Source organism: Salarias fasciatus, chromosome 1, assembly GCF_902148845.1.
Source record: "Salarias fasciatus chromosome 1, fSalaFa1.1, whole genome shotgun sequence".
NCBI classification, from domain to species: Eukaryota; Metazoa; Chordata; class Actinopteri; order Blenniiformes; family Blenniidae; genus Salarias; species Salarias fasciatus.
In genome coordinates, this window is record NC_043745.1 from 25,221,449 (window position 1) to 25,235,641 (window position 14,193).

General features: G+C 42.1%; 1 protein-coding gene across 1 annotated transcript in view; it reads left to right on the top strand.

The window, feature by feature from the left end:
- kif18a (kinesin family member 18A) overlaps positions 1 to 14,193 on the top strand; it is a 28,544-nt gene that overhangs the window by 4,940 nt on the left and 9,411 nt on the right. The window contains exons 5-14 of the mRNA XM_030091940.1: positions 383 to 493; positions 725 to 922; positions 4,059 to 4,235; positions 4,358 to 4,432; positions 4,563 to 4,663; positions 8,790 to 8,952; positions 9,690 to 9,854; positions 10,717 to 10,838; positions 11,384 to 11,673; positions 13,646 to 13,702. Of these exons, the coding sequence (XP_029947800.1) occupies positions 383 to 493; positions 725 to 922; positions 4,059 to 4,235; positions 4,358 to 4,432; positions 4,563 to 4,663; positions 8,790 to 8,952; positions 9,690 to 9,854; positions 10,717 to 10,838; positions 11,384 to 11,673; positions 13,646 to 13,702 (1,459 nt within the window). The remainder of the gene's footprint in view (positions 1 to 382; positions 494 to 724; positions 923 to 4,058; positions 4,236 to 4,357; positions 4,433 to 4,562; positions 4,664 to 8,789; positions 8,953 to 9,689; positions 9,855 to 10,716; positions 10,839 to 11,383; positions 11,674 to 13,645; positions 13,703 to 14,193) is intronic.

A 14,193-nucleotide genomic window follows, 5' to 3' on the forward strand; every position in this document is an offset into this window, starting at 1 on the left:
GAATTGTCCTTGGCCTTGTATGCTGAAATGACAGGAATTTGGGAAAAATAAGAGAACACTTAATTATAGAGTACTTACTTCAAATGAGTGCTTTTTGTTTCTATAATTATGCGCACAAAGTGACATAAGTGTTTATATTATTCACCCAATTCCATGGCGATTCAACGATATTTTTGGTTTTCTTGTGGAGCAGTTCATTAAATTCTTTAAAATAAAATGAATCTATCAGAGGATTCTCTCCATTCTGAGGGATACTGCCTTACTGTTGAGCTTCTGTGGTGTACACATTCTCTGGCAGTTTCAAATGGAGTTCTTTACTGTGACAAACACAAACACCACCACACATGTTCTTCTCCTTATTATTATTTTTTTTTTTATGCAGCCCAAATCTGCTGAGCACATTCTCGAGGCTTTGGATTCTGGCAATCGAAACAGGACCCAGCATCCCACTGATATGAATGCCACATCTTCCAGATCTCATGCAGTGTTTCAGGTATTCTAACCCGTTTTTGATTGATAAATCCCACTGAACAACGGTGCTGCAGTGTCATCACTTAATGCAGACAACGTAAAAGCTCAGTCAATGTTTACGCTCATCAAATTCAAGTGGGTGGGTACTTTACCTACAAGTTTTTTCCAAGAGTAAATATGTGTTCGTTAGAATCTCATTTGGCGACAATGAATCCCAGTTTGGCTCTTGACAGCTTTATGTTCTCTCCTCTAGATATATTTGAGGCAGCAGGACAAAACTGCTAGCCTCAATCCAAACGTCTGCATTGCCAAAATGAGCCTGATTGACTTGGCGGGCTCCGAGAGAGCCAGCGCCACCAACGCCAAAGGGGCACGCCTACGTGAAGGCGCGAACATCAACCGCTCCCTCCTCGCACTCGGAAACGTTATCAATACTCTTGCTGACCCAAAGGTGAGTTCGCTCCAGTTTGTGTACTGTACAGCAAAGTGCTATTTATATTATTCTTTAAAAAAAAAAAAAAAAAAGAATTTAGATGAATTACTCACTTCTGACTTGCTGTAAATGACGTGGTCACTTTCCAATAACTCAAAATGTTTACTGCATTGCTTACACAAGCCACATTACCATCTCCGTCTTGCATAATAAAGTGAATTTAGAGGGAAAATGAACCCAGATCAATTGGATCAAAGTAATATCAATCCATGTTGATAAGAATGAATTTTGTATCCATATCAGTTCCACATTACTGCGCCAGTCTGTGTCACAAACACTCTCTCCATTTTCCAAGATCGCCCTGCCCCAGCTGCCCACTGATTCTTAGAAAGCCGCCTCTTTTTTTCTGGTAATCAGGGAGCAAAGCATAAGGATCAGAAAGTGGGAACGTAGTCTCCCTTTGAATATTAAATACTGTTTTTATGGAGCAATCTCCGAAACATCTCCATGGCAGCTGGCAGTTAAAGTCACTGATCGCTTCACAAAAACATAACGGTGAAATTAGTGTCGTCTGCCGGCTCTCGTAATTATCAGAATCTGAAATTATGAATACTCAGAAAAAGTCTCCGTGTTGGCAGAGAGAGACACACACACACACCCACACACACACACAGATCACAGCTTCTGTTGGAAAAAAAGTTTTAGCTGGTTGACAGGTGAGTTGCATATGTTGTCATAAATGTATAACATGGCCAAATACAGTAAATTTTGGTCATAAACTATGGTGAAATGTTTTTTTTGTTATGTTCACGATTGCAAATAGTAGTCATTTATTGATATAATGTGCTTGACAGAATATTATGTTGGTAGGTATGTGAAGTTGACCATTAGCCTCCATATGAAACGGAGAGCCTGGGAAGTGGAGACTCAACCCAGTATTTGGGTATTATTTCATTCTAGTTGCATACATTAACCTGTCAAGCAGCGTTCTCGTTTTACACACCAGTCTCAAGGGATGAGAAGCAAGCAGGCCGCATTGCATTTAGGAAGTGCTGTGCTCGTGTACGCGGCCATGTTGAAATACGATCCGTCTTCCACAGGTTTGCTTCACCCTTCGGGTAGAGCTGTGTTGGTTCCTGGGAGCCGTCCAGTAGGTGCTGGAGCCCGACCACCGCCAATTTTTGAGCGTCGCAGTCATGGGCTCTCAGTTTGACCCGCTCGGGTCCCGACGCCCACCGTTTCCTTCCCAGTGATTGTTGCTGCTCCAGTGTTTACTGCTGGCAGACAAGGAATCCATGTTGTTTACAGGAAAGAATGTCCCCACTTGTGTCTGGGCTGACATGCCATCGGTTTGCGCGAGAAGAATGTCTGCTACGTCTTGTTTGAGCAGTTCAGTGTGTCATCTTCATGCTTTGCCGCACAGAGGTTTTTGTTGTAAGTTGTTTGCCCTAGGCAATGTTCAAACCAATGCAGAAACATTTGACGACACACCAGTTCTTGGCCTTCTTCCACACAAGACCAGTGTTTCCCGCCTATGAAAGGGGCTTTCTGAACCCGTCGTTAAACACGGGCGCATTCGATATTGCCAGTCGTGCTCAACAGTGTAGAAAGGGGGAAAACTGGGCTTTTTGAGAGTGCTGTTATGTGGTTGTTAACATTTCTTAGATGCGGTCATGTTCCTTGCAGCTATGCATATGGAACGGACTTTCTGTGCTGCCTCATATTGGGTTAATAGTTTTGAAATAATACTGAGTATCGGATCGCCAAGCTCATGCTCCGAAACTACTGTTTCACATCGTTAATGAGTAGCGTTTATGACATTTGTGCTAATTGCTATTTTATGCTCATGGAGTTGTCTTACAAGAGAAGCAGAGAGATATGTCCAGTGGAATTTAATTGTGGTCTGAGACGATAATTAAAAAGAAAGCACTACTGCTTGTGTCACCATGGTGCAGTGAGTTCACAGTCAGCTGAGGATAAAACTTCTGCCTCATTTTACTGTGAAATATCGCACAGCGATGGGATAGTGGATGCTTTGATATAGCAGCACTGAACTTTATGTTTGGCACATATGTAACTCCAGCAGATAGAAGAAGGGAAAAAAAAGAAGGAAGGAAAAAAAAGTGGGGTGGTTGATGTTTGCCAGCTGAAAGATTTTGAACTGGAGATTTACTGAACTCTCTGGTCGTTTTTGACCTCAAGGTGGACGACAAGTTTAAAGAAAAACATCTGGAACTGCCACTAATGATTTGTAGCTGCATTACCCACGTCTCATTTACACAAGTGCAGGCCCGTCCATTCACCTTCAGGCAGCAGAGGATCATCTCACGCTGAATCTTTGACAGATTCATCACAATGGATCACAGTAATGGAGTCCAAACAAACAGAGCTTCGGTTTTCCTTTTATAGTTATTTACTTTCAGATTATGACTCTGACATAGCTTTGAATGCTTGCTTAAAATGGCGACTTTCCCAAATGGCACAGTTACCCTGACACTCCCCGGACCTGACATGAACTACAGCTAAGATCTTTGAATCCAGATGTAGACTTAGGGTATTTCCAGGCAGAAGTGCAGGCACAACTGCGATCCCCAAAAGAGATCATTTTTCACTCCTTTGCAAACTTATCTTTAATGCGACTCTCTGCAATCCCAAAGCCCACGAGACTGTGACTCACCTAAGCAGCTGTAGTTTGTCTAATGCCGTTATTGGTGGCTGAGCCGTGTTCGCCGACCAGCTGCAGAGAGACCTCAGCTCTTGAATGAATGCTCCACACTGAATTTTTGTTCCCTGTTCGGTTTATTGGTCCCCACCAAAACAGTGTGCTGTTACTAAGCTTCTCTTGTGGAGCACGTCCAGATGTAGAATGCATGTTACGGCGCTACTCACATTTGTGGTTACTCCTCCATGTACTGCAGAAGAAACATTCTTTTCCATTTTTTTTATTTTGATTCATGTCTTGTTTTGTTATAATTTGCCAATTTTGGGATTCTGCATTTGTTCGTTTAAAACTTTCATTGGTTAAACTTGCCAAGTACATTGAAACCTCAAGAATTTTTTTTTCTTGTGTTGTTCCAAGTAACTTGTCTGTGTGTGCTTTAAGGGAATCCAAGACCATTTTTTGGACTGATGCTAAATTTTTCGTCTGTTTCAGAGTAAGAAAACTCACATACCATACAGGGACAGCAAGCTGACGAGGATACTCAAAGACTCCTTGGGAGGCAACTGCAGGACGGTCATGATTGCCAACATCAGCCCCTCGTCACTGTCTTATGACGACACCCACAACACGCTTAAGTATGCCAACAGAGCCAAGGAAATTAAGTCGTCGGTTAGTAATCAAACATCATATTGTTTTCCGATGAGTGTAATCTAACACTTGTCATTGTTGGATGGTCATTTTGCTAAATCTTTGCAAATAACTAATTTTGTGTCAATACTTTTGCTCGTCAGCTGAAGAGTAATGTTGTCAGCCTGGACAGTCACATCGGCCAATATGCAGTGATATGTGAGAAGCAACGGCAAGAGGTATTGTTAAACAACACAAAAATAACTTTTTTTTCCTACCTTGAACTTTTTACCTTCAGCGTTCGCTCAACGGTCTTTGGTTTATTTCAGACTAATGTCTGTTATATTTCCCCCCTCCCTATTTTTAAAGATTCTCCAGTTAAAGCAAAAACTAAAGGAGTACGAGTCGAAGAACAACACGTCGGATGCTTTGAACACGACTTCTTCCCAGAAACAAGCAGAGTTCAAAAGGTAAGCATGTACACGAGCAGGATTTAGAGTCTTACCGCATGTCAACTGTTTCTCTTTGTATCATAAACCTTTTTTATTGTACGCCAGTCTAATTGGAATTGTGACACCGATTCAGTCTCCGAACATGTTGCCTGCGTTTACTGAGGCATTGTGTGATGAAGACAAGTGCTGTGGTTCTGGTTCTCCATAATTACCAAGGAAGGGGTCAGGCTCTGTAAGCTGGCGATGCATCGTGGGTGAGGTCGTAAAGTTAAGGAGTATTTTCCAGTCAATGCTATTTTGTTGCTTTCACCTCTCTTTTTTCTTTTTCATGCAATTGAATTTGCAGAGCTAAAGATTCTGTTTTGTGGAGTGTGTACGGAGTATTGTCAAATGATTGAAAGTCATCTGATTCTAAGGTTTAGTAAGGATGCTGACTCAAAATATATAGTAGGTGGCAAATCTCAATGTGTTCACACAAGTGAATGTATTATCTGCAGATGTGATTATATCTGTCAGTAAGTGCTGATAGCTGTTTTTGCAGGGGGTGCTGTGTATTTTTGGTCATTCCCGTTTCCCTTTTTAAATATGCCGATGTTATGGATCGGTTATGGCATTGCTGTAGTTTGTATGAGCATAAAAATCTCAGTTTAAATGTGGAGTTTGACTGGTGATGAGAGCAGCCAGGTCTGTAGCGGCCTTTTTTTAATTGGCTGGGTCAGGCCGTGTAATCACGAAGGCTTTTCCAATTTATCGTATTTTTTTTTTTTTTTTAATTATTATTTATGTACTGTATTTTTTGGCAGTCATGTTAGAAAACTATTAGTTAATTATGTTTTGAGCACGGAGTCTGTTAAATCAGCTCAATACTGTGAAGTCATATAAGGTCACCTGATTCAAGTTTTTTTTTTTTTTTTTTTTTTTTTTTTTTTACAGTGTCGGATAATATATTGTCATGAGCAGCATAGTCAGTAATGCCGTTCTATATAGACCTTTTCTCATCATTTCATGAATGTAAATGTCTTAATGCAGGCTGTTTTTTTTTTTTTTTTACTGTAGGGTCAACTAGTACATCGTGCAGATTGGCGGCGGGGGGAAAGGATTTAAACTAAAATCTAAATTATAAGTCGGTTGCCTAGTGAACAGATTTATATACTTGCAAAATAATCAGCAAACCTTTACTTTCATTGTTGTCGAACAGGTGGCTATTTCAGTGGATTAGAACAAGTAGCCATTAGTTAGTTGGCGCCGTCTTCTCCGTGGACTGTCCCCGGCTCTTTCTGGGGTTTCTCGGGGCATCTCTGGTCCAAACGGGATTTATAATCCCCACAGCATGCCCGGGGTGTGCCTCAGGGTCTTCTGAGCTCAACTTGCCTGCGTCGCCTCCATCTGAGGCATCGGGCGGCGCATCCTAAACACATTCTCCTCAGCTTGATCCTCTCAGGGTAAAGGCGTGAATCGTTAACCTTGAGCAGAATCCCCAGCAACATCGTGAGGGGGGGAAATGCGTTCCGTCTCATTTTCTTTATGGTGTCGCTGTTTCTGTGACTGTTCTGTTGTCATCATTAAACTCGGTTTGTCATTTCAGTTTAACATACCACATAACAGTTAAATTTCACGGAGCTTATGTACATGAACCAAAGATTTTTGGCTTCCTCCTGCTCTGTCAGGTGTTTGTTCTCAAATGAAACTACACCATCATTTAATAGCAGCTCATTATAAGTTCAGTCGTGGCTTTGCTGTTGAAGGTTATGGCTCAAAGTTAGCTGAGCTAAATGTTTGTTACAGAAAAAAATAAAGCGAAGGAAAAAAAATCCTGGCATCACCCAGGAAAATACTTTATGTTCATGGTTTGGGGTGCCTTAAAATGGTTTGTTTGGAATATTTTTAACGGTGAGCTATAATGACGGCGGAGCGGTGATGGTAAAAAGTGTTTATTTAGCTCTTCTCCACAAACATAATCCCCAAGTTCAAATGTAGTTTTTAACCAGGAGCAGCACTTTCAAGGTCTCACGCATGAAAAATGTTTGCGAAAATAGAAGCAACGCAACCTTTTTTTTGCCTGTAGCACTTCTGCAAACTCAGAATGGTAACACAATGTCGGTGTAGGTATCATTAGTTGAAAAAGGCAGCTGCTGTTTGTTTATGTGCTTGTGCTGCCGTGTGCATATACTCGTTACCCGGCGCATTAGTGGACTCCGTGACAAGCAACCTGCAGAGAATCGTCCAAAAAAAAAACAGATTGTCGAAAAGTGACAATTATACATGGCTACTAAATTGTTAATGTGAGTCTGGATCAATTCCCATAACTTGGTGTTATTCCCATGTCTCAGGTTTTGTTTTTCTTGTTTTACTTTGCAAAGACTTACTTGTTTACTTTCCATTAAACACTGTCCTGTGAATGAGGTTTTCAGGCCTCCTGGAAAAATTCTCTTTTCCTGGAAACCAGTGAATCCTTGAAAGGGACGTCATGCTGCACTTTTAGGTATAACAAGATGTCTTAATACCGATCATCCCCACTTCTCTATCAAAGTGAATAACAGTTTTCTCCAAACGACTGATAAAACACCATCTTGTAACATTTGTTTGAAATGTATGTAGACAAGGATATTATTACTGTACAACCTAAATTTAGTTTGATTTTACATGCATTGCTGCCATTTATTCTATTAATAGCAATGTTATTTGTTGATAGGAACTGACAATTTTGCATTGGGGATGAAAACATGTCACTGAGGGAATTCATTTTTCTGTTTGATCTGCCATGAAATGCTGTAGATTTTCATAAACACAACAAACTGCCAGAGTTTGTATGAGCTTCACATTCTTACTTAAAGGAGGAGTTTAAATAATGATGAGGACAGCTAAGCCTCAAGTAGCCTTTTTTAATTCATTACATTTCCAGATTCCTTATATTTTCCTTTAGATCTCTTCGCTCCGTCCTAGCCGGTGGTCTTTTAAGGCACGGAGTGGCATCTGTCAGGGTATTTGGGTTGGGGGCGGGGGGACAAGGAAAAGCTGAATGAGTCTGACTCCCACACACTTCATTCACTGGCATCAGAATTCACAACTCGCACAGTGAGAGGCTCTGAATAGAAGCTGCACGCTTCTCACGCTATTAAAAATTCAGCAGTCTAGCAAGGCCACGACGTCTCCTACGTCACCGGAGTTACATTGAAGAGTGCAGTCACATTTCAGCGACAGCTCTCCAGCCTTATTTACCTGCATGCCTCTCCTGTCTTTCCCTCCTGCTTTAACTCAACGAGACAGCCACTTGCATCCAATCTGAGTATCGCCTCAACTCTATTCCAGGAATATGTATATACATCAGAAAGCTAAGAATATCTTTCTGGCTCAGCGTGAACGGATGAGGCATCTTGTGGAAGCCGCAGATCACGAGAAAAGTTATAGCTTTGACTGAATAATCGAGACCTGGCTTCCACTGCGGTAATTTATATGAATAAACAAACATATTGTAATAAAAATACTTTATAGTATAATCACAGTATTGGATATATCACTGCATTGAGCTAAATATAATAGGGCGAGAATTTTTTTATATATTACTTGACCTTTTAGGATGTGTTAAATACTTGATCAAGTGGGCTGCGAGGAGCTCTTGGCACAGCAATATTATAAAATCTGCCCCTTATATGTGGCACAGCAGCTTATAATCACATTTGGCTTGAATCCCTGTGGTGATGGTGCTGTTTTTATTGCATTACATTATACTAAGAGGTGTTTCTAATATTGTGTCCCCACTCATGTATGTGAATCAGAGTGGACAAACACCCTGTCAGTATAATGCAGTCCAAAACAACACCACAGCAGCCACTGGAAATAACCATAAAATGACTGTTTCAATGAAAATTGTGTTTACTTGCATTTACCACCACATGCTCTCTTTTTTTTTTTGGTTTTTAAGCGTTTTTTTAATAGTCACATTCATTCTAGCGGTTTCACTGAATTGAAAGCATAATTAGGGAAAATTGAAGGGAAAAAAATATTTATTTTTCAGAGACAGAGGGTAACTAATTGCAAAAGAGTGTTATTAAATAGAAAAAAAGTCGTATTAAGAAGTTTGACATGTTAATGCAGTGCTTGTTGGAAAACATCCCTCCCTCCCTCCCTTCCTCCCTCCCTCCAGGGTGTCAGAAGCGCTGCAGCGAATCTTCTCAAGCCGAGCCCAAATCAGGCAAGAACAGCTGGATCTGGAGAGACAACTGAAGGAGAATGAGCTGCGCCAGCGCTACAGCGAGGAGGACAACCTGCAGGTCCAACACTTCTGTGCCAAAGAGAAGACGGAGAAGGTAGCTGATGCTTACACTGCGATCCACAGATTCCATCATCCCCGCAGAAAAACAGCTGCTGAGTCATCATTTCACTTCTCTGCTCTCTATAGTTGTCTTAGCCCCTCATTTACGCCACAACAGGACAGGGTCACCGCTCATCAGCGCCTTACTGTTCTCTGCCATTTTAGTCCCAGGGTTGGTCCCAGCTGCATGTGCCATTTAAAGTATAAAAAGTCAGTTCTCAAGCATTGTAGGGAGGAAAGTTTGCACTGTCATGCAAAACCAAGTAAACTATGCAAAATATGGTTATTTTTAAAAATGCCTAATGGTAGAGAATGCTCTTTTAAACTCTAATTTTAATAAAGCCACTTTGCTGCGTTTGTGTCAAGTTGACTATGAGTGACAACAGAGTCCATTGAGGACAGGTGTCCAGTCCATCACAGGACAGATATTCACACACACTGAGAGAAAACCAGAATACCCAGAAAAAATCTGCACGCAGAAGGGATTCGAACCAGAGAGCTTCTTGTTAAAGTCAAGCGTGTTCACCACACTGTGGCCTCAGAAGCAGTCAGAACAGTCTATTTCCTCACTTTTGCTGATATATTCAACATGCTTTTTACGGACTGTTTAAAAATATTGCTCATGCTGATACCTCTGTTCGTATTTTTCTCTCCTTTAATATACCATAAAATATCAATGCTTTCCGTTTCATACAGCCATTAACACACAGGTTTCACGGTTCTTGTCAACAGGCCACGTGTAAGTTCGAGCGTAAGATCGCCAGCTTGCGCACCCAGCAGCAGCACATTTGTAAACGCCTGAAGGAAGCAGAGGCACGTTTCCTGGAGAATGATGGCTTGCTTCATCGTGTCGAGAACGAGATGAAGCTGCTGAAGTCCAACGATCAGACTTCAGAGGTGTGTGGCTTCTTTCTGTTTTGTTGTGCTTTTTTTTTTTTTTTAAGCTAGTAAAAAGTTCCTGTTCTATTCCACATATAAAATTTGAATGACTCCATCTTTTAATGTAGCTATAAATTTGGGTCGGCCGTGTTGTAACTTCTAATTATTCCATCAAGCTGATTCTGCAACCTTACCGTCTTTTGGTGATGTTTAAAAACAAACGCAACATATTAACGTGGCAGCCGATCCCTACGGGTAAATGGTGGGTAACGCTAAACAGACAATCCCTTGATGTGGAGTCCAATGTCGAGGAGAAACTTTACAGTGTGGGTTACATCCATCAAAACTCAATGCTTGGTGTTTTTTGTTTGTTTATTTTGGAAGGTAGGCTGAGTCTCTTCTGGTGTCGTGACTGTCTTTGTTTTCTTCCCATCTGTTCTCTCAGTAATTAGAACCGTGCTCATTTTATTTCTCCAGCTCACTCGTGGATCACTGAAGAGAATAAATCAATACCCTTTACTCATCCCTCACACAGCAGCCAGTTACCTAAAACCATGTCCATGTTATTTTTTTCTTCTTTATCCTTTCTTCCAGGAACTGACCCAGAACTGTGACGCACCTCCCGGTCAAATGTTCTCTCTGCTGTTGTTTCGTAGTTTCTTTACGTCAGAGCCCCCACCGCCCCGCATCCCCTCACACCGAGTAGACAGCTTTCCTGATGAAACATGGAGGAACACACGTTCTTTCCCATAGCCTGACCCTTCAGCCATCTTTCCCCCCTCTGATTGTGTCCAACGCAGCGCTAATTAAGGCCACTGTTAAATTAAAATGGCTGTTTTCTCGCCGCTGCTCTCTGACCTCTCCTCCTCCCCACATTCAGGTGTTAGAGAAGGACCTGCGTTGCCACAGACTGGAGCTGGAGGTGAGCGACCTCAAACAGCACATCAAGCAGATGGTGGAGCTCACCGCGGTGCAGGATCAGGAGAACAAACGCATGCAGAAGTAGGTTGACCCACAATTTCTTTCGATTTACTTGAGTGAATTGTGACCGTTGGTGTACCTGAAGAAACCGCTCTTCACATCAGATTAATCCTGCCTCCCTGCTGCCCTGGACCTTGGATTTCTGAGCTGTTTAGTTTTGTGGAGCAGGAAAATAATAAACGTGACCCCCGCTTTACATCCCGAGGGTCCGCCGGGGCAGCTTGACTGACCCAGAGTGTTGTTTTCAGTGACTTATTACCATAAACAATATTTCAACACGGTTTTGACAGAAAATCTGCGTTCTCCTCCTCTGCTACAGCATCTCCATTTCTATGACCCTAAAGATTTGTTGTTTACATGATCATTGGAATAACTGATCACTCCAGAAATCAGTTACTAATCGGATTTTCCATGTAGATGTGAACGGCCTCGGTGTGGCTTGTGTAGATGAATTCCTGCTGTCATGGCAATGTTTTGATAAACCGGACGCTACAAATGGTTTTGTCCAGTGAAGTGACATCCTCCTAAGATGCAGGTCTCAGAGTCATTTTTCCATCGCCTTTCAGAATGATGAACATCTTGCTGCCGGCCTACAGTCGGCATTACTCGTCGCTGTGCGAGTCCGGGCTGGCCACGGCAGTTGATGAGAAGGAGAACCAGGAGCTGGAGCACCTGGTGCTGAGGGAGAGGGGCGTGGTGTGGGCCGACCAGGAAGATGCGGGACAGCAGCAGAAGAGTGACGTGAACAAAGCAAACACACAGGCCGCAAACGAGGCCGGAAGAGTCGGGGTCCACAGCGATCTGGCGCCTGTCCTGTCCTTCTCCTATCTGCTGTACCACCAGAGCAGCCCCTGCAGTAAGTCGTCTTGCTCCTGTCATCTTCTCCTTTCAGCAGCTGTCAGTTCCTGTGAAGATATCAGTTACAAATACCATTTTAATTTTCCAGATTTTTTTTCTCTTACGCTATGCACATTGCTTCAGTACTACAATGTAATTTCTCATGACCTGACTGGAAACATGTCGGTCCACCAGAGGGGGAAAAAATGGAAATACAGGAAGACCCGGCCACATGACCACAAGATGCTTGACTCACTCCAACAATGAGACGATGCGATAATGGATGTTTGCCGTTATTGAGGATGTGTCTGGATTGTTAACGAGCGCCGTCCATGACACACCACTGTCTCTTATTTATTTTTGAGAATATGAGAAAAACATCCCAGACATGCGTTCATCAGTCTGTATCGATTCGAAATAAATATAGACGGCCAACAGTTTTATGTGACTGCCGCTCATCGTAATAAACCCAGCACAGTCATTTAATCGAGCGCATCTGACGGCAGGAAAAAAAAGGACATGTGACTCTCATCGAGTGTCAGTTTGCAAAAAGCAGGCTCTCGGCTGACAGCTTGAAGTGTTCCACATCATGCGTGCTGTGTTTGTTTAGCGATGGATGAATTCAGCCGACAGACATTTGATGGAATCGACTGCAGGTTATAGGAAAAACTCCAGACTCCTTAAGGTTCTCAAAGAAGTAGTCCAACTACAAACAGTTTCAGTGTTTTGACTGTTTAAAGAAACCTGCTGAGTTCGGTGTGGCCTTTCGTGACATGAGTGAGGAAGAATAGGTGAGAGGTTATCGGGTTAACTCACATTCACTAAAATGTATCTTTTACTGAGACTGAACTTATTTTTCATGTCTTTACCATTTTTGTTGTAAATATGAAAAATTAAGATGCTTATTTGTCTTTCATGTAATTAAATGTGCATTATATTACGCTGTAGGTTCTCCGTTCGTCTCATCTCACCAGTCTTTCTAACAAACACATCTACTGTCCTCACATGTGTCAACTTGTGACATCTGGATGGACATTTTTACAACACTGTTAAATCTGAAATCAGGTCTCCCCCCTGTAAGCTCGCTCAATGAGGCCCAGCGCTGTTTGGCGTCCGTCCAGGTCCGGAGTGTGTTGTGGGACCCACGAGACCATGCAGTTCATTTTTTACTGTCATCTCTGCATGACCCGGCAGCACCAGGCCCTCATGACAGACAGTGGAGCCTGAACCGACGCCGGCCAACAACAGGCACTTACCATGATGGTGTCTGCTGTTTGTCTGGCAGCAGAGTCGACACCTGTTCCTCTGCTCACTTGTTTCAAAATCCATTACATTTAGTAATTATTTGAGTATTTTTTTTTCCCCCGACCTCTGGTTGACATTTAATACGATTTACTGACATTAATTCAAAGGATTTGATGACTTCCGAATACAGCTATTAGTGTCAGCATCCTGTGGGTTATAATTTAAACTCTGAAAGATTTTAGGACGTTCACAGAAGAGCCAGAGCACTGCTGAGTTGACTCGGTCTAAAGGGAATTCATTATGAATAAAAACGTTTTCCAGCCAACGTTTTCTTCTGATTTCACATCTCTACCTCATTCACTGTGCGTCATGTCTTGGCTTGTATAAATCTTTCTTTCTTTTATTTTTATGTTCTACATTATCCAGATCGCTTGTCAGAAGGAAGTTTGTGTAACTGACTGAACCTCTGTACAGTCTGCACAATAAAAATCTAATCAAGGGCTGCTTTGAAGTTTTTACCTTCAATGATTTTGTGTTTTTTTTTTTTTATGTCAGACAGAAAATATTTCCATTAAAATTTCAACTGACTTTTGGCTGACTTTAAAACTCAGGCTGGACTTTTGTGACAAAGTGACATCTCTCTCTGAGAAATCCACCTAAAGATTACGAGCTTGTCGATCTCTTTTTTTCCCCTCGGTCGCACGTGTGATAATGTTGCGTCTCCTCCTATACTTTTCCATCCTCAGGTGCCGAGAGACGCACAAAACTCACGTCGCTGAGCAACGCCGCTCCATCGCCGAGAGGTAAATGGACTCTCCTCTCGCCCCGGTCTTGCTAACATACTGTAGTCATTAATCTGAAACCCCAGCATACCTATTAATCCCACCAACCCCTCAATCATTCACTTATCCACTCTCACCTTGTCACCTTTCACTCCCTCCATCACGTTTACGCAAACGCGCTTTTAAGAGACAGTTCTGCGCTTTATTGAGGCAGAACACACAGTTCATAAAGTGGCTGAACTGCCATATAAATTTGAAATCGTTGCGCGTATGCCTAAATTTTTACTTTGCCATGTTGTTTTTATTTGCCGAACAGGTTTTTCGCCGTTTAGCTATAAAGAACTTGTTCAGAGTAGTAAAATACACAATAAAAAACAGACATGTAATATAATTTGATTTATCGTCGTGCTGCAGACATTCGGTGCAGGCCAAAAAAACTGAATAATGAAATGATGTGAGTACTCACAACCGGTTTTATAGAGGGAATTCTGTACATGGAAAGCCTTTGGGGG